Here is a 24,451-nt window from a genome sequence, read left to right as displayed (position 1 = left end):
TGGCTATTTAGTTGTAGCCAGAGTATGCGTCCTAGAAACTGAGCAGTTGGTTGCCAGAAGTTGAATCTATTAGTAGATCAATTCAGGGAATTGGATAAGGATCATTTGGGCATACTTTATTAAGGTTAGTGTAGTCTACATAAACCCTCCATTTGCTATTCTCTTTCTTCATTACTAGCAGCGAGCCATGCTGAGTGTGCTACCTTTTTTTATGAACCCGGCCTCTAGTAGCTCGTCGATTTTCCACTTCAATGATCGCCACTTGTTCCGGTGTGAAATATCTCCTCTTTTGGATCACCGGTTTGGTAACGTGGTTGATGTGTAGCTTATGGCAAGCTATCTTTGGGTCAATTCTGGGCATGTCGGAAGGTGACAATGTAAAGATGTCACAATTTTCCTAAGAAAAAATGTAAGTTTTTTTTTTTTTTTTTTTCCTTTGGGCTCAGACATGAGCCGATTCTAGTAGTCTTCTCTGGCTACTGGGGATCAAGAATGATGTGTTATGCGTCCTCTTCAGGTTTCAATCCCGTCTCGTCTGCTAGCGCATTGATTTGGACATCATATTCTTAATCTGTCTGCTGTAATTGCTATTTGGTAGCTTCGTCATCCCTTTGGACCTCAGTAGCCTCTACGGGGGTAAAGGTCTTTTTCTTTGGCTCCTTCAATACTTGCACAATGCATCATCAAGATGCGGCATAGTCAGACTTGATTTCTCCGACTCTTCCTCTTAGGATGCAGAATCGAATTTTTTGATACTTGATGGAAGTTACAGCATCCAGTTTTATGAGCTAAGGTTACCCTAGAATCTCATTGTAGGGAGACGAGTCGCTTACTATCGTGAACATCTACTTTGAGACAACTGGCGGTGTTCTCACATCAAGTGTAATGTTGTCGATGACAATCGAGGTGTGTTCGTTGAATCCGGTGAGTACCTACACTTGGTGTATGATTGTACTTTACATGCCCATCTTCTGAATTACTGAGAGCTGAAGTAGGTTGACTACACTTCCGTTATCAACCATCATTATGTCGATTACATCATGGGCTAGTTGGATAAATACCACTAGTGCGTCGTCGTGAGGGATGCTGACGTCTTTGGCATCCTGGTCGGTGAAGCCAATGATGGGTTCAAGTTGGGTGTTGGCTGCTTGAACCTAATAAATTAATAGAGCTTGATGAATTTTCCTCTTCTTAGAATTATTAGTGGCCCCCAAGTGCTCGAATTCAGCAAAAACGCCATTGGTTCAAAATGTCTTGGTTAGCAGTTCTTCATGGGGTCTGCATTCCTTCTAAGTTGCGCAACTGGCTTGTCCAAGTATTAGTCGACCTTGCCTTTTTTCACCAACTTCTCTAGGTAGTTTTTCCAAGTGTAGTAGTTGTCGGTTGAGTGACCGGGACCTTAATGGAATGCGTCGTACTTGGTGTGGTCGAACTTAGAGGTATCTCCCTTTGATTGCTTCGGCAGCTTGAACCGTGGTTCGCTCTTGATGTCACAGAGGATTAGTGGATTGAGATTGAGAACTTAGAGTAGTTCTTAGGCATCGGGCCTCTTTTAGTAGGGAATCGGTCCCTGTGCTTAGCCTCCTGCCTACTTTTGTTGTTGTACTCGGGGCTATTCGAGTGCCTTGTCTGCTCGCCGAGCGTCATCCCAAAGTGCATGTTTCTCTACCAGAGCAAATGAATCTGCCAGAGTTAGATCTTCTTTCATGATCAATTCTCCGAATAGCAGGTGGTCTACTAAGAGTCCTTTTTGGAAGGCTGCACTAGCTATTGAGTCGTTGCATTCGACTATCTTCGCTTTTTCTGCTTTGAACCTCTTCACATAGTCACGAAGCGACTCCTTTGGGTTATTCTTAATGTTGAATAAGTGATCGAACTTCTTCCTTATCGAGCAATTCGATGATTATTCCTTGGTGAAAACCAAAGAAAGCTCATCGAGACTCCGGATGGATTAAGGAAGTAGGTTGTGGAACCAATCTTACACCTCGCGCTTGTAAAGTTGTGGTGAATATCTTGCACATGTGGGCATTGTTGTTCCAATAAAGGATCATCACGTTGCGGTAGTACTTTAGGTGCCTCTCTGGGTCTCCATCTCCTTTAAAGGATATGAAATGCGGCATGCTGAACTTCCGTAAAGGCTCTGCCTTCTTGATCTCGTCTATGAAGAGTGACTTGCTTATGTTGGTCATGTCTCGTTAAAGCGCCTCATCCGTAACTTTGTTAAGCTAGAAACCGCGCAATCGTTCGGTTAAAAGCCTCTCTACTTCTTCCTAAATTTGCCTTTGCTAGGGTAGCAAAGCTTTTGGCTACTCCCTAGTGTGACCTACTGGTCTAAGCTGCTCTTCCATGTGCTCGGCTTGTTTATGTCGCAGCTATGGTGCATATGGTATGTTCCTAGCAAGGATGCTGCTGGAGAGGTTCGTTGTTTACCTTTATCCTTGTTTAGGGCACACTGCATCTCGGTGCACTGCAAAATCTGATTCACCAAGGTCGTTTGCTGCGCGAAGGCACTTGTCAACTCTATGACTTGTTGAGACAAGTGTTGTTCGCCATTTAGGATGGAAGAGCTTGGACCGTATACATCTCCTTGAGTGATGGAAGTGTAATGGACTCCGGATGCAAAATTTTGAGCTTCAATGAGCCAAGTCTGCATACAAAAAAAGAAAAAAAGAAAAAAAAAAAAAAAAAAAAACACCAAAAACGGGTCCGAAACATAGAAAAAGGGGTTCAGAACGCCAAAAAATGGTTTGAAATAGCTAAAAATAGGCTTGTATGGGCGCTAGAAGTCACGAATCTGGGTCATGAGCTCGCGGGTGCGGATCTGGGTCAACTTGACCCGCGTTGACTGCGGCTGGGCTAGCCGTGCGCGCTGGTGCTACTGGATGAAGGGCTGGGCCTATATGGATTAAAGGTTGTAGCACGCTAGGCTTCTGTGCATTGGGTTTGCGGGGGAGTGGGCTTGGGTAGCTGCTGCAATGGGGCTGCCTCCACATGGCTTCTGCAGCCAATGCTGGGCTCGGATAGGAAATGGCCTGGAAGGCCTAGTTGGAGCACATTGGGTTTCTTATTCATGCGCACTTGGGTTTCTGCATTAGGCCCCAGCCTCGGCTTTTTCTGGAGCTCTTCGGCTTGCTTGAATGGCCTGGCGTATGGACTGTAGACAGTGGGTTACGGGTTACACCAGCATGGGCTGGGTTTTGATTGGCTACAAAAATTGCACCGATGGTTGATTGGGCCACGACAATGGCAGTGGGTGGTGGCAGCCGTCGTTGTTTCGCGATCCGTCGAGTGGGTGAAAACCCAAATTTGTAGAAGTGTCTTTTGTTGTTGTTTCATAATTTTTTCATTATAGTATTTGGGGAAAAGTGGCCGGCCATATATGGTGTAATTGGGTGAATAATTGCAAGATATTATGTGAAATAATATCTTGCAATTAACATAGCAATTATTCCTAAATAAAATAGGTAGTTTTGGGAGGTTATCTTTTGAATAAATACCATATTGATCACCTTTGACTCTTTCTTGATTGAGCCGTTATTGTCCGTTGCATGCGCATGGGAAGCTCGGAGTGCCTTGAGAGTAATTTTGTCCTTCTAACCCAAAAGTCCACATGTCATCTCCATAATTTTTTGGATTACTTTTGGCTCCACAATAGATTAGTGGATATGTATATATATTTTATTTATTTATTTCTTTTTAGATTTTTATCACAAATGGTCCTGAAATTAACCTCACCATCAGGATGGTCCCTGAAATTAAAAATCAATCAATGTAGTCCCTAAAAATAGGTGTCACAAGTCAATGTGGTCATTCTATTATAATTTTGTTAAGTGCTGATGTGACACATAAATGGGCCCTACAAGATTTACGTGTTTTTATCACAAATGGTCCCTTAAATTGATCCACATTATCAAGATGGTTCTCGAAATTGACCCACACCATCAATATGGTTCCTGAAATTAAAAATGAATCAATGTAGTCCTTGAAAATAAATGTCACATATCAATATGCGATCCACCAAAAGCAACCAAAATATTCCTTGGTGAATAGGGCAAAATCTTGATCTTTCCACCACTATTCTGTAAAAAAATTTGTTATGTGCCGATGTGGGTTTAATAATTAATTAAAAAAGTTGTCTAAATACCTTTTTGCACAATGGATTTTTTTTTTTTTTTTTATTATAGTCGGGCCTACTCTGAAGAGAGATCCTTTCCATAAATTCTCAAAGGCACAAGGCTTAACCAAGGCCTAAGAGGGGGTGTGGAAATATTTTTCAACCAACAATAGACACACCTCGGTTATAACCACATTATATTTTTCAACCAACAATAGACACACCTTGGTTATAACCTCATTATCTCAAGGCATACCTCATTGTTCTTTGCATCACTAGACCACCAAGGAAGAGCCGAACAAGCTCTCCAAGATTAAGGTTGTGAGGATGTTGATCGCCTAAATGTTAACGGTGATGTCCCATAAGTCGTTGGTAATGGGCCAAACTGTCACCAAAGGTGATCTCGATTCAAGTTTAATTCAGTGAAGGGTGTCAAAGTGTATAAAGATGCGTGTATTGGTAATTTTTTTTAGAGAATATAGAGTGAATGAGGTAGAGAAATGTGGACTAGGATCGGAGGTGATTGCAAGACTGGTTTTTGGGTTGACAAATTTTTTTATTAACTATTAAATTATTAAGCCTATTTGTAATGTTTTTAATTTAATTAGACTTGTGTGACCCATTTATGTGTCACATCAGCACATACTAGAATTTTTAATAGCATTGTGATGGAAGGACTACATTGATTTGAGACACTTACTTGCGGGACTACATTGATCAATTTTCAATTTCAAGGACCACTTTGATGTCGTAGGTCAATTTTAGGGACCATTTTGATGTCATGGGTCAATTTCAATGATCATTTGTGAGGAAGGGAAAAAAAAAAAAAAAAAAAGGAAGAAGAAGACTTATGTGGCCCATTTATGTGCCACATCAGCATTTAACAAAATTTTTAAAAGAAATGTAACTGAAGGACCACATTGATTTGCAACAATTTTCAAGGACTACATTGATTGATTTTCAATTTCAGGGACCATTTGTGATAAAGATCCTTTATTGTTGTAGTATACTATAGGCAAAGAGTGAGATTTAAAAATCATAAAACTGTTGTAAGCATAATTTAATGAACAAGTACGATATATAGATAGAGAAGAAAGAGATGTATAATTGTGAGGTGTATGTTATCTCACCCCATTATGCCTTTATTTATAGTAGTATGGAAGGTAAATTCCTTGCCCCAATAGGATTACAACTTTAATAGGATAATATCTAATCTAAGAGATATGGTAAAATTTCATAAGGATATCCTAGATATGTTAGGATTTACACGATCACATTTTTAATCTAATAGGACTATAACATTCCCCCTTTAGTGTGTGAATACTGAAACAAATGACACATTAGGTCTTCAGGGATGAAGTAAGTACAGTTGATGAAGTCGTCAGCACAATGAGCAAATGCGAGTCTCAAATCAAGGGAATAATGCATAAAAGATAAAACTCACAAAACATCGCTATGGTAAAACCCAAGGTGGGAGAAAAACCCATAGACTAAGGAGAAAAGTGAGAAGTTGCATTAAGTCAAAACTATACGTCTTCTGGACGCAAGTAGAAGAGGTCACAAGGGTATGCTCAGCCCGGGATAGGTGCCTTGTCAAAACCTAGTTAGGTAGCAAAAACCTAGTGGGAAAAATGCTCCTAATCGTAGGGAAAAAGAGTACATTAAGATACTTCTAGATGCTTCCCCTTAGTTTAACAAAACTTCCAAATGAGAACTACAAGCATTTCATATGAATAGTTAGGCATACCAATTCCTCAAACAAGATTATGGAAGGTTAACTTCGGCAGTGACGTCATGTAGAGGCCGGCAAGGTTGTTTGGGATCGGCTTGCATGACTTTAATCTCTTGATACTTTGCTGATGAGATGTAGACGCAATATGTCTTGGCATTGACTTCGTTGACGTATCATGTCTTGGTCAGGTGGATACATTTGGCATAGTCTTCATGGATCGTCGTTGGGACTCAACGATGGATGAAAATAGCAAGTACTTCGAATATGCTCAACAAGAGCTCTCAACCATGTCTCATGTGTGGCGTAGTGAAGTGAGGTGAGTCTTGGAACGTTTTGAAGATTTCGCAATTAAGGTCATATCGTGGACCTTTAAGATATTGCGATATCCCTAATGGTATAGACATAGCCATTTGAGGACCTCTAAGATAAGTAACCAGCTACAACATAACAAACAAGGCAAACATCATTCTGAGGATTAAGGGGACCAGATCTGCTCAGGATTCGTTAGGATTAGCCCAAATCCGTAGTACTTTCAAGGTAGCGGAAAAACGTCTTTAATACCAATTTAGTGGTTGCATGTAGGTGCGGTGCTGCATCTTTACTAATAGATCAACATCGATGGAGATGTCCTGTCTAACGCAATGAGCTAAGTACAACAAAGCGCAAAGTTGAACTTAGATATAGAACTTCAAATTCCATAACCTCTTCAAGGGTCTCATTTGCATATAGTATTGGAAGATCATAGGTATACTCAAAAGGTAACACCTTCGGGGGTGTAGTTCGACTGGTAGACCAAAGTACTGTCAGAACAATGCTTTGAACTTCAATTCAAGGTATAAACGAGTTTTCCTAAGATCCTTCATCTCAAATTCCATCTTTAGATGTGAGACAATTTTCTCAAGCTCTTCTAAAGTCTTAGTGAGATGCATGTCATCAACTATAACTCTAGCAATTTAGAATAAGACTTCATAGTTTAACACGTAAGGGCATAATTCACATCCTTAAATGATCAAATAATCACTTTGATGGGTATACCACATCCGTCGGATTGCTTAAATTCGTAAGTGAATGCCTCAAATAAGTTGAGATGGTGTTCCGTGGTTTGGAACTATTTGAACCAGTCCATGTAGTTCTTCGAGAACTTACATGTAAATCTTCGTATCAATATCCCTATGGAGAAACACTAACCACATTCGTAATGTTGCAGTCAATCACAGGGCATTTGAGAGAAACATTACACTGTAAGGCGTGCAACATATCATACGATTTCATTCATCTCATTATGCTTCATTTCCTACTTGTAACACAGCAGGGTTACCTTGGGCAGTGTAGGAACGATAGGTCCAAACACACTTTTGTAAGGAATTTAACTTGGATTGCAATTTCACTTATCCAATCAATTCTATGTTGTCACTAATCAACGGAACACGGTTGGTTATTGTCGCTTTTCATTTATGTCGGTAGCTACCATATAAGTGAAAACATCATCAATGATAATCTCATTCCAATTCCATATCTCATCCAAGCTAGTATATTGGACCAAGAACTTTAAGTTTCTGGAGTAATCTGGATTAATCTCATGAGATAGAAATAATTTGGAACAACGATCGAGTATGGATTCATTTTGTGTCGTGATCTTCCTCTTTTGAAGAAGTAATTCTTATGAACCGAGTGGTATGTCGTGCTTCAAGCCGAGATAGATTGATTAGCTATCCGCCGGTGTACCAGACCATCCAATAGGGGCATCACATCTTTCGAGGATGTTAACTTGACGTCCATTAAGTAAATTTATCCTTGCAGGCATGTTTGCAACTGGTATATGATCTCGCACTTTAGCTAGATTAGAGAAATACGTCTGGAGCAACATTCTGAAAGCTAGAATACATCACACTTGCTTATTACACTTATGCTGTTCGGGGATCGAGATGAGACATAGTGGGCAAAATCCAAAAAAATTTACATCGTTCTACAGGAACGTTGACGTTTTTATCTCCTCCTAACGACGGGAAAATTGTCTCATTGAAGTGACAATCCGCAAAATGAGTGGTCAAGATATTGCTTACAAGGGCACTTGGAGAGCTAGTGTGAATGAGAATCATAATCGACAAAGATTCACAACCTTCTATGAGGACCCAAATGGGTACGTTGCGGCGATACAACTTGGCACAGAAAATACACACCCAAAACATGTAAATACGAAGTGACAGGTTCGTACCCAGTAACCAACTATAACACCAGAAATGGTTGGGTGACAATGGGCCACAAAGCGGACCGATATAGCTACGTACAATATTGCATAGCCCTAGGCAGAAACCAAAGGCTTTGTGCATTTACCAAGGTCCGGGCAATAATTGAAATTGCACTTTATGATCACTCTGTGAGGCTGTTTTGGGGTGAACATGAGAATTTGATGTCCAATTATAAACCCAAAAGAAATGCAATATGTATCGAAAACCTTCGATATAAACTCTCCAACATTATCTAGTCTTCCAAACTTTATGGGATAATTAGGGTGGTAAACCCTCAAAATCGGCCAAGAGGTTTGGCGGCAATGTGTGTGGACAAACATGTGACCAGTTTATCCATTCATCAACTAAAACCATAAGTATTTATATGGCCTACATTTTGGTTGGATTAGTCTACATATATTCCCTTGAATCCATTGTGAAAAGAGGGTCGTCTCGTATCTTTGCTAGAGATGATTTAGAAAATCAATTTGCCCAACAAGCAGGCTTGGCAAAGTGTGCTTGTATGCACATGATCCTTACTTTGAGTAAGGAGATGCGACATGGCATCATTGTTCGACCTAAGTGTCCCAAACGGTCATACCAAAGCAAGTAAATTGCTCAATCACCAAGCTGTAGGTTGGCCACATGTGACGTGTTCCCAGTTGGGAGACAACTCATTAGGCCTAAAATAAAGCTTTAGGCTCATATTTGGAGGTGGTGCAAAGATACTCAACTATATTTTCCATCAGTGGTTTCATTCATGTTCATTGTTGTCTCAAATATCTTTAAAACTCAACGACATTCTTCCATAATAGGGAGAATATAAGGTCTCTTAAATGGTAATTTTAGTACTATTCATACAACGAGGAACATGCCAATCCTCTTAATCAGGTTGGATAGACTTGAAGTTGTTACTGGAGATATGATTTCAGGTATAAAGTTAGTGTGCGTAGTATCGCATTCATCTAGATTACTAACTTTCCCACATTCCTACCTAATCACGTGTTTAATTGAATTTAGTAGCATATATACAAGAAACAGGATTTAATTAATTCATTTTTTAGGACAATATCGATAACATAATCCATAACTAAAACAAACACCAAACGTGAATCCAAAAAATGTTCACAAAGTAAACCAAAGTTACTAAGGGGATTCGGCCAACAAGGTCATTCATGTCAAAATTTTGCTCTTCCAACGGTGTTTGGTAGAGCAAAATTAGTCTCATATTGACTACTAGAATGGTAATCCGCAATGACATTGGTAGGGGCACAAACATGTGCATAACCAATGATCTATTCCATTGAGATGGAAGTAGATTCTACAGGGTTGAGGTAAGAGAATATTGTCCCTATTCTTTAAGTTTTAGGTCTTAGGTGCCAAAGATCATGCTTCGGGCATGATGTCACACCTTGGCTGGTCCTGATTTTACCATACGTTGTAAAAAAATAAACTCAAAATTGGATTGTGAGAGAGACAGACCCAAACTTGGGTTCGGTATGCTCCAACTGAAGCTGGAAGGGTCTGTTCGGTATACCTCTGCTGAAGCAGAGCAACACCGTTTGATGCACCTTTGCCGAAACAGAGCATATCCTTTGGTGCATCCCTGCCGAAGTAGGGCGCCACCATTCGGTAGACTCCTGCCGAAGCTGAGTCTATACCTTTCTCTCATATCTGTGGTAGCAATTAGATTCAAGAATTTGGTAAACTTCCGTTCCTTACACTGCCACTTTAGGAGCGAGTTAGAAACATGGAAGGATGAGAAAAATATTCTTTAGTCAAAATTCGATCGGATTTATAAAGTTCAGAATCATACTCATTCATGGACGTAATCATGGTGTGCTTCAGGCAATATCTTTCATGATTAAACGGTCCATAAAAGCAAGCCAAAGAGCCATGGAATCCTTCTTTGGGAGGTATTTCCGTTTGTAATGCTTCAGGCTTAAGTTTTCGAATGAAGATCATGGCAGAGGCTTATTCAGCTTTTATATGCCATTGTTAGCTTCAATTGTTTCTCAGCTTCTTGATAGTCAAGTGGAGATTCACGTCTCGTACCCACATAAAGTGATTTTTGTTAGAAACCACCAAATCACGAAAATCGAACTTATGACAATTCAACAATCCACTGAATGGGAGAAACAATATTGTGACGAAAGGACTAGATTGATTTGAGGCACTTACTTGCAGGAGTACATTGATCAATTTTCAATTTTAGGGACCATTTTGATGTCGTGGGTCAATTTCAAGAACCATTTGTGAGAAAAAATGATGAGGCCCATTTATATGCCACATCAGCACATAACAGAATTTTTAACAGAATTGTAACGAAATGACCACGTTGATTTGCAACACCTATTTTCAAGGACTACATTGATTGATTTTCCATTTCAAGGTCCATCTTGATGGTGAGGATCAAGGTCAAGGATCATGTGTGATAAAAATCCTTTATTTTTATAGTTTACTATAGGCAAAGAGTAAGATTTAAAAATCATAAAACACATTAAAAATAAAAATATCAAGTAATTTAAAAATACCAAACACATTAAACAAATTATAATAATTAATTTACAAGTGACAAAAATGTGAAAAAATATGCAAATGTTCGTCATCGCATACTGTACACTTTGAGGATGGGTACATCGTCGTTTCAATTTTTAAAATCATACAAATCCTCATAAATAGTATTTTAAGGTAGTTCAAAATAAATAAAATCATAATCATTAATTTATAAGTCTAAAAAAATGTGAAAGTATATATAAACGCCCGTGATTGTATCCTCTATGCTTAGGCAAATGTTACATGGTCGTTTAGATCCATATCTCATGAATAGTGTTTTTTATTTGAGTGAAAAATTAATAAAATTAATAATTAATTATTGTAGAAGTGTGAAATGTAAAAAAATATATATATACAATCACTTGTAATGATAAGTTTTACAACTTTTATGAAGGGGTTAACTCTGAAATCTGACACTATAATCCATAAAGCTTAGATTTAAATTTAACCATCTATTGTCGTTTACACTTTATTCTACTCACCGAATTTCATTTTTTAAATTTTCTTTTTTGAAAAGTGATCTTTGAGCAGATGTATAAAAATGAACGGTTCAGATTGTTGATATGACATTCTAATATTTACAATTAAGTAAAATATGAGTTGATGTTATATAATTTCTAGAGACTTTATAAACTTCTAATATTTTAATATTCTCACTAATGGTAAAACGTTGAACGTAATTTCAACGATCCAAACCATTCATCTCTTGCATCCTCTAAGAGATCATGTTTTCAAAAAAGAAAATCCCCAAAAAAAAAGCAAAATTTGGTGAGAAAAATAGAGCGTAAATATAAATGACAATCAACGGTTATATTTAGATCTGTAGTTTATGGTATTATGGAAAACCTTAGTGAAAACATCGTCAATATAACTCTTGAAGACAATATTTCAAGCCAAAGTTCCAATACCATTTCTCTTGGTGATTGATGAAAATTGAAGGGTTTTATTGTCAAAAATGTGCAAGGTTTCTTAACCTTGAAATGCAACTCTCTTCATTTTGCATATCTTTGAACATTTGTATTTTGTAGTATGCACTAATGTTTTTTCATTAGACTTTTATTTTGGGGGATGTAAACTTGAAAGACAAATGTTTTTATTTTTTTATGCTTTGAAGTAATATTTATGTGACAATGTAGTATGTATATACGAATATAGTATTATTTTTGACATTTTTTTGGATCAAATTATGTTCTTCATTTTCATTATTTATTGATTTAAATATATTTTTTTAACACTTAATGAGTCGGGTCATATTACCTGATAATATTAACGAGTTGATTTCAGGTCGGACCATATTACCTGTTTACTTTAACAGGTGTTACACGATATGAACCATTACGTTATCGAGTATGACACAAATACGCCATGTATCCTAAATCTAACTTTAACCATCGGAGAGTGCTTTCTCAAGAACACATAATGCCTCTAACTTTGACCACTTCAAAGTTCAGACCGGCTTTTGGAAGTTCGTCTTTGACCCACTCGAAGTTCTTTATTGACTAATTATATTTACTCAAACCGGTCCATATTTAATTTTATTCTTATTTGTTTTAAGATTATACATTCAAGAATTGATCCCAAAGCGCCATGATTAATAAATTAGTGGGATTAGTTTCATTTGACAAATAATGAAGTAAATCAACTTAGAGTCGACTTTAATAAAAAATAAATCCTGACTAAAAAATCATAAACAAAAAGCTAGGAATTGATTAATATGGATGGAAAATCCAGAATAAAATATGGGAAGCCACCATTTTGGTTTGGGAAACATTCTATTTATGCTTAATTTATTATTTAAAAAAAAAGAGATAAATCAGGAAAATAAAAATAGATGTGAAACCTTCCTTCCGCATCAAAATATAGATATTATTAAACTCAAATAAAAACATTTACATAAGAAGTCAAAATGTTAAACAACCATTCCGCTAAATTATCCGGATAAAAATAATCAAAGATGTAGGACTCTAAATGGCCCTCAAACGAAGGTCAGCCTCACATTTCCACCCTCATAAAGCATAATGTACCCCTAACCACTCAATTAACCGGCACTCGGAATTCGGAAATGACGTTAGTCACGTACATAACATCTACACCTACAAATATCGGCCCCACGGACTAATGTAGACTAATGTAGACTAATGTAGTTTTGGAACCAAAGTAGACACCTGTGCAAAGATAGATATTCTTTTTGGATGAAAAATAAGGAGAGGCAGAGGGTATATAAGAGTTTTACTTTAAAACAATCTCCTTTGTATTTTTCCAAGTCGATTCACGTATTGATATTTATTCTCCAATATCCACGTGCCACGTGGACTAAACTACTCCGAGTTTGACTGTTCCAATTCCGTTTAAAGAGTTGCGAGACTGGAAGTTGTCAAAAAAGTACAACCCCACATATACCAACCCACCCACCAAAGTCGTCAAGTACCCTAATCGCTCGCCACGACCGCCCCTCAATTTTTGAATAATTTCCATATCGGAACACAAATTAGTAACACGTCACTAAATTCTTTTGACTAAATATGTTCTCATCAGTTATACTAGCATATACTAACACAAATTTTGTGTGTGAATATTTTTTATTTTTAATATGGGAAGGGATGGAAGAGAAAACAACAGCAAAATTTAGTTGTGTGAAATTATATTTTTATCTCATATTTTTTATTCATTATGTTTTAATTAGATAGTTAAATTGGTAATTTCATAAAATTTTGATTGATAATAAATGTTTTATTAATTTGTAAAGATAGTTTAAATTATGACACGCTGTTTTTTGAGTATAACTTCTTCACATTTTTCATCAATTATCTCCAACAATTTCAATTATTATAGTAAAAAGTAAAAATAAAATAAATATCACCATAAATCAATCAAATCCAAAAAAAGAGCATAATAGAATTAAAATTAATGAACACCCAAATCATAATCACTGAATTTGCCAACTTTGCAATACATAATCCTAAATTGCATTCTAATTAGAGAAATTATATTCACACATTTCAAATTACTTCTTTTACATTTTTTTTAATCTTTTAATATTTTCTACACACCACTGATACTCCACTGATACTTGATAGAAAAATATTAAAAAAATAAAAAATATATGAGATAAGTAATTTAAGATGTGTGAATATAATCCTTCTCTAATTATTACCATTGCAAGATCAAAATGCCTTATGCATTCTCACGTTGCAAAAATAAATTAAAATAAAAAAGAAAGAGATAAAAGTAATAAAATTTATTGTTTTTTTTAATGCTAATTTAATTATTTGTGTTTTCTAAAGAAAATAATATGATTAACCTCTGTACACAGGCGACCGCTCGGAAAAGATCTTTGAAATTTTGGAGTGCCGGAAGGCCTTGATCGGGCTCGGGAAATACCGTCCCCTGCCTTTTGCCGGCGGTCTCTCACCTCCAACGCCACCGGTTTTTGATGACATCATCGGTACGGCCACCGACCTCGATTTCCTCATCATCGTCCTCCTCATCGCAGCTTCTGCGTCTTCTTCCTTCTCTTGAATTTCGCTCTCCACTTTCTTCTCCGCCGTCGTCTCGTTTTCTCCATTATTAACCTCACTTGTCTTGCTCCTGCGGGACGACCGGAATACCGACGACCAAAACGACGGTGTTTTAGTCCGTCCGACGGTTTGGGGTTTGCTCCGGTCGCCGACAGAGTCAAAGTCTGCGTGTCTGAAAGCACCGCCGAAAAACTTCGAGGTGGAGCGCAGAAATGGGGCCGCTACCGATCGGGACCGCCGGAACGAGGGCTCGCCCTCGAGAAGCTTCGAGACTCGGACGCCATCGCCGGCGGGGAAGCGAAAGGACGAAGAAAAAGACGAGGAAGACGACGTCGTAGCGCAGCAACCGCAGGGGCGGACGTTAGCGCAGTCGGGGCAGAGAATGACGAGGCGCTCGCGGAGGCAGACGTGGCAGATTCCGCTCTTGCGGCGCTTGGAAGGGTGTTTTGGACATTTCCAGACCTCTTCCTCGTCGACGTAAACCGCCTCCATTTCTGGTTGTGGAGTCGTTGGTTGTTCGTCGCTTTGGTTTTCCCTCTCTCGTTTGCGCGTTGTTTGGTTTTTTCTTCTGTGGCTACTGGCTGAGGATTATAAAATGTTGGGTTTGATGTTTTGCTTTTTTGTTGGGGTTGTGGATGGGACCAACTTAACCGCGGTTAATATTTCAACCATGGTTAAGATAATTTAGGTTTTGGTGCGTCGGTTGGTAAACCTTGGCGGACGGAACGGAACCAGTCGAATAGAGCGAGGTGGAGGTCTTGAATGGGCGTCTGTGTTGTAAAGCTTGCCCCTCTACTTTTGACCTATCTACGGAAATGCAATGGCTACAGTTCACACGTGCAATATGGGGAAATGGACGATGGGCTCCAACGGAGAAAAGGTGAATTGATTATTTGTAAAGTAAGCATCTCTATAGATGTTTCTTGGCATTTTGGTCAAATTACTTCATAAATTAAAATGTAAAGCAAGTGTTACTAGAAATTCTAACCAACGAGTTACTGATCTAATTGACTTTTAAAACAGCCAAGTCAAATTATCCCATCATTTGTACCTTAACCTATAAATTTTGATCCTCGTGTAAGAGAGTTTAAGAAAACATTCTAAAAAATCACGTACAATGCAGGTACCAGATTCCATGGTAGCGTTGAGAAATGGTTTTCTTAACAAACGTTATGATGGGGAGAGAAATGGATCGAGCTTAACAATAGTCTAACAATAATGTGGTTCAAATTTGGTTTTAGCAAGAATCGAACCTATTACCTCTCATTTACAAATGAAAATGAATACTATTAGACCATAGTACTAAGTGACAACGTAAATAAATTATTAAACTATGCTAGATTAGCAATTTTGGATCTACTTAGAGCAACTCCAGCGTTGGAGCCCTCCCCCCTGGCAATACACTATTCAATCCACCTAATGAACAGTAACTGCCCTTAATGAACAGTAAGTAGCCCTGGCAATAGAATTTGCATCTCCACCGTTACACTTCAATAGCCCTGGCAATAGGCAATAAAATATTAGTATTTTTTTTTATTATAAAATAATACAAAATAATTTTAATTGTAATATCGGATAAGATTTTTAATCGTTCTCGGTGCGCCACGTGTCATTATCCGAAGTATTATTAAATAATACAAAATAATACAATTATTGGTGATGGATTTCTGATAAGATTATTAACCAATCACGTCGCGCCACGTGTCATAATCGGTTCACAATCTTTGAGGATAGATTTCCATCAGATTTTTAACGAATGACGACATGCCACGTGTCATAATCCGTTCACAATCTTTGAGGATAGATTTCCATCAGATTTGTAACGAATGACGGCATGCCACGTGGCATTATGCAGAACCTAATCATTTCTGAATCCTCTATATAATCCACCATCCATCCTCACAAATCTCACACCAAAATTCTCAAGATCTCTATCGTTTTCAGATTTTTCAGATATTTTTTTGAATTTTTTTGAATTTTTTACATTTTTTTTTTAATTTTTATTCAATTAATTAATCTCTGCCGTTGGATATAAAAAAATTTGAATTCCAACGCTCCAGATTGTGCCACGTGTCACAACGGTAACTTTTCAGATTTTTTTAAACTATTTTTTCATTTATTTTTTAATTTATAAAGCATTTTAATATCCACCGTTGATCTCAGATCGAACGGTGGATATTAAATCTGACACTTTTTTTTTTTTTTACCGTTGAGATCTAACGGTCCACATTAAGTGACCGTTAGGATCTAACGTACCGTGGGAAGCCACGTGGCTTCCCAACGGTAACTGACAAAACCCTTTTTTTTCTGATTATTGTGTCGGGACGCGCCCCCACGCGCGGGTGGGGTGCACGCGCCTGACACAAAAAAAATTAAATAATACGCTGACGCCACCCTGGCGTCAGTATGGCGTCATCCTCACCTCGGGCTCAAGGCCTGGCAATCCCTCACGGGCCTGGCCCTCGGGCCTCCCCCATCCCCCGGCCTGCCTCACGCTGGAGGCCATCCACCGGCCCTCGGGCCTTTGTTCTGGAGACTGTCCCCCGAGCAATTTGCTACGGTGGGAATGCTCTTAAATAATGGGCATGAAGCTGCAGCAATTCGGGAAGCTTTGGAGTTTTGCATTGAGTATGGAGTTGACAACGTGATTATTAAATCGGATGCAAAGGTGATTATTCAAATGAAACTTTAACGAAAAGTTTTCGGTACTGTTCACTTTAACGAAAAATCACATTTTAACATTAAAAAGTCAATCCTGATACTATTCACTTTATTCTTTATTTTGTCATTTTCGTTAAGACTCGAAAATTTTAAATTATTTTCATTAGTTTTCTTTTATTCAAATGATTAGAAAGGAATTGACTCACAATTACAGCCTTGAATGCATCCATGGTGACATTGAGACTCAAGCGCGAAGTTTGAGGTCGGTGACGTTTGACTATGTCTCGACAGGGCTAATGAGTCCATATTATAACATATATTTTATCATATTCCTAGTTATAGTTTATTGGTTATTTTGGTATAATTTTGATATTTTGTTATATATCTTTAATATAGAACATGCGAATTCCTCTGAATTAAAAAGTGATCAAACAGATGAATTTTTGAGTGATTCCAATTGAAGGTTGTTCTTGATTCTTTCAAGATGATTGTGTCAAAGTTTCAGATTTTTCTACCAAGCCATTTGACCGTGGCGATGAAATAAAGGACCAGATTGACCTTTCTGGACGTTTTAGGTATTTTGGAGGTCAAAATGGCATATTTTTAGGAAGATTCCTTCTGACAATTTGTAGGGGACGTCTCCAACTTTCAAAAGGGACTTTTTGGGACCAAATCTGAGTTTATTTGGTTGGTCAAAAGTCTAATTTCCTAAGAAGTCCAAATTTCAGTTTAAATAGGAAACATTTTATTTTCTGTTTTATTATTTTATTGTGTTTCCTAGTTTTATTCTAAGACGTTTTAGGGTTTTATTTTGTAATAGTATTCTAAGACTTTTTAGCCGTTAGGGTTAGAAGGGAAGAGAAGCGAAAACGCACAAGCCTTTGACAATTCAAGTTTATTTTCTAGGTGTTTTCTATCATTGTTCTTAATAATATTTTATTATGATTGTTCATAACTAGTTCTTTTGCTAGGGCAAAGCCTTGAGCCTTAGTATGAATATGTGATTTTATTATTTCCTTATGAATGGATGCATGCTTGCTTTGAATTATAAATCACCGTGATTAAACTATCTAGTTGTCTTAATGATTCGTGACCATTAGGGTTTTTAGACAAGTAATTTGATGCAATTTCTGTTGGAACATCACCCTGAAATTGAAGAGGGCTTGTTGTGATTTGTAATTGTAGGTTCACTTAAGGTGAACATCACACTCTTAAGGGTTGCATGGTTTTTAGCCGTCATTCCACACTAACATTGTTTCTAAACTAAAATTTTCGATCACCACGCACTCTACACGTACCACATGCAACATGTCTCATTCTGAGTCGAAATGCAGGGATGTTGAATGGTATAATTACACCTAAAGGAAGGTCAACGAACAACCACTTAATCACTTTTAAAGTGAAAATATTGCAATCCCCCTACAAAAATTTCAACAAGTTTCATAAAAAATTCAATAACAATTCAATAATTTAATTAATCCCACTAACAAATCAATAAAATTTCAACTCACCCGTTGTCTTGCTATGGAGACCTTGGACTTACCATGATCTGCCAAATTTCATTCTTCACCTCCCTTGACAGGCTTCAGAGAACATCCAACAACACATGAGCGATGGGAATCAGGTCAATCCACAAACTATTAATAGGTTAGCCCCTCTAGGTCTTTAACCCCTTGATTTTCCACTTTACAGAGCAACAACTCATGGACTGATTCCCCACTAAAGGTCAATTCATCCACACACTCAAGTAGCCAAAGCATGATACCTTAAAGGCACCAAGATATGTCTCATTAAACTTCTTCCTTATCAATCTTAGCACATGGTTGGCTTGGGATAGGTTGTTAATCTTCTTCGGTTGTTTATGGTTGGATACCATGGGTTACCATATCCTGTACACATAATAATACAAACACAAACAAATTCAACAATATATAACCTTACAACAATCTGTCAACAAAGTTTCATAGTTGTACATCTATTGTCAACAAAGCATCATCACTTAAGCAACATCAACTCCCATACTAAAATTAACAATATTTCATAAATAAAAATAATTCCCAACTTAAACTACAACTTTACCAAAATAACAGTTAACGACCTACCCTCTACACAACTTGTCAACATCGCTTTGTAACTACACAACGCACCTAAATTTCCCAAAATTTCACATATATCCACCATTTTCAACTAATTATCAATGAACATGGATAATTAACCTTACAAGTAACTTAATTCATCATAATTAACCGAAATAACAAAATTATATTCTAGGGTTTCATTTTCAAAACTCTCCAAATTTGAACTTGACTGGGGGAAATCAAATATGACGTCAGTTATTGTGCAAGGACTGAACCCAACTCGAATGAAGTGAAAAGCATGTCTTTTCTATGAAACTGATTGCACACCCTTGAACCAAACTCCCCTGATTTTCTAAACTGTTGTTTGGGATTGCAGTGAGGCCGGAGAAGAAAAGCACAACATAACTGCCACTGCGTTTGGAACGGGAAGCAAGTTTTCACGCGGGAATGATGTTTTTCAACGGCAAGGTTGTTTGAGCAAACACGGGAATTGGAAAGTTTTGGGAGGAGAGGACAAATTTAAGAAGTACTGTTGATGTCGGGGAGGGGAAGAGTTTAAATCTCAAAAATTTGAATTGATGTCGAGTACCGTTTTCATTTAGTGATGGATAGTTTATGATTCGGTTTCACCCAAAGCTCTTTTGATGGATTGTTTTTCTACCATCAAATTTTATCCAATGATCCACATTCAGTCAGTGCACTCAGCCCGCATCTTAAAAATCGCGATAGGATCAGGGGTTTAGAATAATTGGACGATCGGATGGGCTGCATAGGCTATTATAACTAGGTAATGGCTGGTGGGGAAAAATCACTGTTGGGCTGTAGTCTTCCCTAGTTGGGCCTAGAGCCCACCTCAGCTATAAGCCTGGAACCATCGCTGGTGTGGGTTGGATGGGTGTGGATCTTACATATTCTTAAGGTTTAGGACATTAGATTTCGGCGAAAGGGTTTACAAGTTTTGAAAATGTGATTGTGCCAATATATTAAAGGGAACTTTAATGTAAAGCTCCCGATACTGTTTACTTTAAAGACAAATCATATTTTTACACTAAAAAATTAATTTTGTTACTATTCACTTTACCTTTTATTTTATCCATATCGTTAAAACTCAAAGTTTTCAAGCCCTTTTCATTAGTTTTCCTTATATTAAATTGAGTGAACTTACCTAAATTGTCAAGAAAGGCACCCTAATTGAAAGAAGTTTCATTGCAATATTTAATCGGAACCTTCGAAACTATAGGAATATATGAACGAGGGGTGCTTTTTTCAATGGAATTTCCAATTCTACCATTAAAATTTTTTATTAGAACCCGAAAATTTATGAGTCCAAAAGTTTTTAAAAATAAAAATAAAAATAATGTAAAATTGCAATATATTTAAAAATTTCAAGAATTCTGAATTTTCAATCTAATTTTTTTTTAAAGTGTTCTGAATTTTTTCTTAGAAATTTTTTTTCAAAATATTCTAATTTTTTTTATGGTTATTCTTATTTTGTAATCATCTTTTATAATTTGTTGTTAGTTTTGGATACATTTATTTGTGTTTTTATATTAATCATACACTTATATATTAAAAATGTAAACATATATACCACAAATAATGCGAAATTAAATGGGACTTTACATGGGATGGATTTGTGGCACCACTTTTTTTACACGACTTTTTGTGGAGTCCACTTTGTAATGTATTTAAATGATCAAAACTATCTATCTTTTAAATCTTTCTCGAAGATCATGTCTACCAAAAATCACACAAATCTGAAACCAGATGACCATTGGATTAACGATTTAGGATTTCTTTGTAGAACCGTATTAGTCCATTTTCTTCACTACAAATTAATGTCTTAATGATTTTGGATTTGTCTATTTTTTTTTTTTTTTTTTTTTTGAAAAGATGATCTATAAATAATGTTCTAAAAGATAGACGGTTTACATCGTTAAAATACATTACAGAGTGAGCCTCACAAAACGTGTGTCAAAAGTTGTGTAAAAAATGTGGTGTCATGGATTCGACCCCTTTATACATAAACGCCAAATATTAAGAAAGAACAATAAATTGCATGTAAAAAAAAGTTCGAGCATATTCAAAAATTTGTAAATATATGAATTTCTAAATTATATTCCAGAATTTTCGAGATTACTCTAATTTTGAAATATTTGAATGCTTCAAAATTTATGAATTTGAAAATTATTATTCGATCTAATCCAATTCGAATAGAAACCTTGTTCCAATCCGATTTGTTTGAATGTGGATCAACATCATACTTTTTTAACCAAAGTAGGTGAAAATCGAACATAGACTTCACCGTTCATTAAAATTTATGGAGCCTTAATGAAAGGAGCTCCTACAAACTTTATTCAAACAAAAAAACGTTGTAATAACTTTATGGGTAAAGTACAAAAACTACCTCAACTATTGGAATCACGACAGTTTCATACCTCATCTTTTAAAATTGACAATGTCATACTGCATCTTACGAATTTGTGACAATGCCATACCTCCGTCAATTTTTCTATTAGTTTTTCTGTTAAATGTTGACGTGGCAAGAGACGAGGACCACTTTCTATTAAAAAATTATTAAAAACTAAAAAAAAATATTTAATATTTTTTAAATATTAAAATAATAAATAAAAGTAAAATTAAAATAAAAAAAAAAGTAAAGTACAAAAAACTACCTCAACTATTGGGGTCACGGTAGTTTCATACCTCATCTTTTGAAATTGACAATGTCATACCGCATCTTAGGAATTTGTGACAATGTCATACCTCCGTCAAATTTTCTATTAGTTTTTCTGTTAAGTACTGACGTGGCTTGATTCGGGACATACTTTCTATTAAAAAATTATTAAAAACTAAAAAACAAATATTTAATATTTTTTAAATATTAAAATAATAATAAAAAGCAGAGAAAAAAAAAACATCAGTTCGTCCCTCCCCTCCCCCATCCCCTCCTCTCTCTTCTCCCCATCTTCATTTTCTTCCCCCCACCTGCAAACCCAAAAAATTAAAAAAAAAATTTGAAAACCCAACAACCCCCGGCGGAAGAACAAGAAGGAGAAGGAGGAGGAGGAGGAAGAAGAAGAAGAAGAGGAAAAAAAGGAGGAAGGAAAAAAAAAAAAAAAAAGTTTCCCCCCTGTCGGCGCGGAAGAAAAAGAAGGGAGAAGGAGAAGGAGGAAGAAGAAGAAGAGGAAGAAAAGGAGGAGAGGAAGAAAAAATAAAAAAAAATTTGAAAACCCATCAACACCCCCCCTGCGGAAGAAGAAGGAGAAGGAGAAGGAGAAGGAGAAGGAGGAAGAAGGAGAAGAGGAAAAAAAGGAGGAAGGAAATTTTTTTTTTTTTTTTTTTTTTATAAACCATCAACTCCCCTGCGGAAGAAGAAGAAGAAGAAGAAAAAAAAAAGAAGGAAAAAAAAAAAAGTTTTGAAAACCCATCATCATCCACCTTCTCTGCTCACCCATCTTCCCGCCGACGGGATCTGGGGTTTTTTTTTTTTTTTTTTTTTTTTTGTTTTTTCTGGGTTGCAGGAGGGAGAAGAGTGTGGGAGAGAGGAGGGAGGAGGGGGGAGGGGAGGGACGAAATGAGGGTTTTTTTTTTCTGCTTTTTATTATTATTTTAATATATAAAAAATATTAAATAATTGTTTTTTAGTTTTTAATAATTTTTTAATAGAATGTGGTCCTATCTCTTGCCACGTCAGCATTTAACAGAAAAACTAACAGAAAAATTGACGGAGGTATGACATTGTCACAAATTCGTAAGATGCGGTATGACATTGTCAATTTTAAAAGATGAGGTATGAAACTGTCATGACCCCAATAATTGAGGTAGTTTTTTGTACTTTACCCTAACTTTATTTAATTAAAAGTACAAAAATACACACTAAATACACTTTAAAAAAGGTCAAATCCCCTTAAGTAAGGTCTCGAGTTCGAGTCTTGTGAATGGAGAAGTCAGCATTGAAAGAACTTGCCCCTCACATAGAGTCTGACCCGACTCAAGGGATTAGTCCTCGCCTACGTACGGGTACCCTGCATTCATAAAAAAAAACAGACCAAAAAAAAAAAAAAGACATGATGGTGCTGCGCGTCTCCACCACTCTCTCTCCCCCTCCCTCACTCATCCCATCTAGACCTGGCAATTTATTACATGACCCGTTAACACGACACATAAACGACACGAAAATAACGGATTTCGGGTCAACACGATAACTAATCGGGTCATTATCGGGTCACACGATAATAACCCGTTAATAACGGGTCCTTAACAGGTTTACACGAGAGTGACACGCAGGTAACCTGTTTCGACACGATAAGAAAAATGCTATTTTGATGATTTTAATTTTTTAAACTACTAAAAAAAACTTACTATAAAATGCAATAGATATAATGAATATGTATATATTGTTTATTAATTATTATTCTATTATTATTCTATATAAATTTTAAATTTTAAGTTTTATTTATTTATTTATTTTTATAGTATATTATAGGCAAAGATTGAGATTAAAAATCATAAAACACATTAAAAATAAAAATATCAAGTAATTTAAAAATACCAAAAACATAAAAAAAAATTATAATAATTAATTTCCCGCCTAATATTTCAAGAGTTTCATCCATTTCCCACCTAATGTTTGGGAAATTTTGCAACCTATATCCATCCATTTCCCGCCTAATGTTTAACCCAAAGACACCTTTTTTTTTTTTTTTTTTTTTTTTTTATCTCTTATAACATTTTAGCTTGAATAAAAATAAAATACGTAATAAAAAACATAAATATAATTTTATTATTAAATATCATCACATACTAATTGAAACATAGTCTAATTAACACTTAAAATATATAAATAATTAATATATTTATTCCAAGTCATCAAAAATGATAAGATTCACTAACGCTTAAAGTTTATTTATACTTTCATTAAGTATAACATCAATGTGTATCCCATCAAAATGATGAAAGTATGAATAAACTCTTAAGTGTTAGTGAATTTATCGTTTTGACGGGATATGTATCCTACAAAACTAATTTCAACAATCCAACCAGCAAACTTGTTTATACATGCTTTGAGATCGCATACTCCAAAAATTGTAAAAAACAAACATTCAGAGATGAAGTAATGAGACAAAACTTTTCAACAGTTATAAACTAAAAATTACGATTTAACGGTTATTTTAACTCCGATTTTGATGATTTTTTACAGCTACACTCCTTAACTTTATATGAATACAATGAATGAATTCGATCTTCAATTTAAAATATTTACAATAGTGGATACCACAAATCTTATGTTATGCTTAATGAAAATATAAATAAACTCTTAAGTGTTAGTTAATGTATCGTTTTGATGGGATACGCATCCTATTAAACTAATTTCAATGATCCAACCGTCAAACTTGTTTATACATGTTTCGAGATCGCATACACCAAAAATTGCAAAAAACAAACATTCAGAGATCAAGTAACGAGACAAAACTTTTCGACGGTTATAAATGAAAAATCACAATTTAACGGTTATTTTAACTTTGATTTTAATGATTTTTTACAGCTACACTCTTTGACCT

The 24,451-nt window shown here is 36.2% G+C and overlaps 1 protein-coding gene across 1 annotated transcript; it reads right to left on the bottom strand.

Moving 5' to 3' along the window:
• Positions 1–13,853: 13,853 nt before the first annotated feature.
• Positions 13,854–14,974, bottom strand: LOC137732981 (uncharacterized). The gene has a single exon (XM_068472209.1). The coding sequence runs from the start codon at positions 14,638–14,640 to the stop codon at positions 13,927–13,929; it is 714 nt and encodes a 237-aa protein (XP_068328310.1). The 5' UTR covers positions 14,641–14,974; the 3' UTR covers positions 13,854–13,926.
• Between the last annotated feature and the right edge of the window lie 9,477 nt (positions 14,975–24,451).

The sequence above is a fragment of the Pyrus communis genome, chromosome 4 (assembly GCF_963583255.1).
Source record: "Pyrus communis chromosome 4, drPyrComm1.1, whole genome shotgun sequence".
NCBI classification, from domain to species: domain Eukaryota; kingdom Viridiplantae; phylum Streptophyta; class Magnoliopsida; order Rosales; family Rosaceae; genus Pyrus; species Pyrus communis.
This window is presented reverse-complemented; position numbering and strand designations above follow the sequence as displayed.

Bases quoted from the DNA above. Each gene is read 5' to 3' on its own strand.
- LOC137732981 (XM_068472209.1), bottom strand. From the start codon at position 14,640: ATGGAGGCGGTTTACGTCGACGAGGAAGAGGTCTGGAAATGTCCAAAA.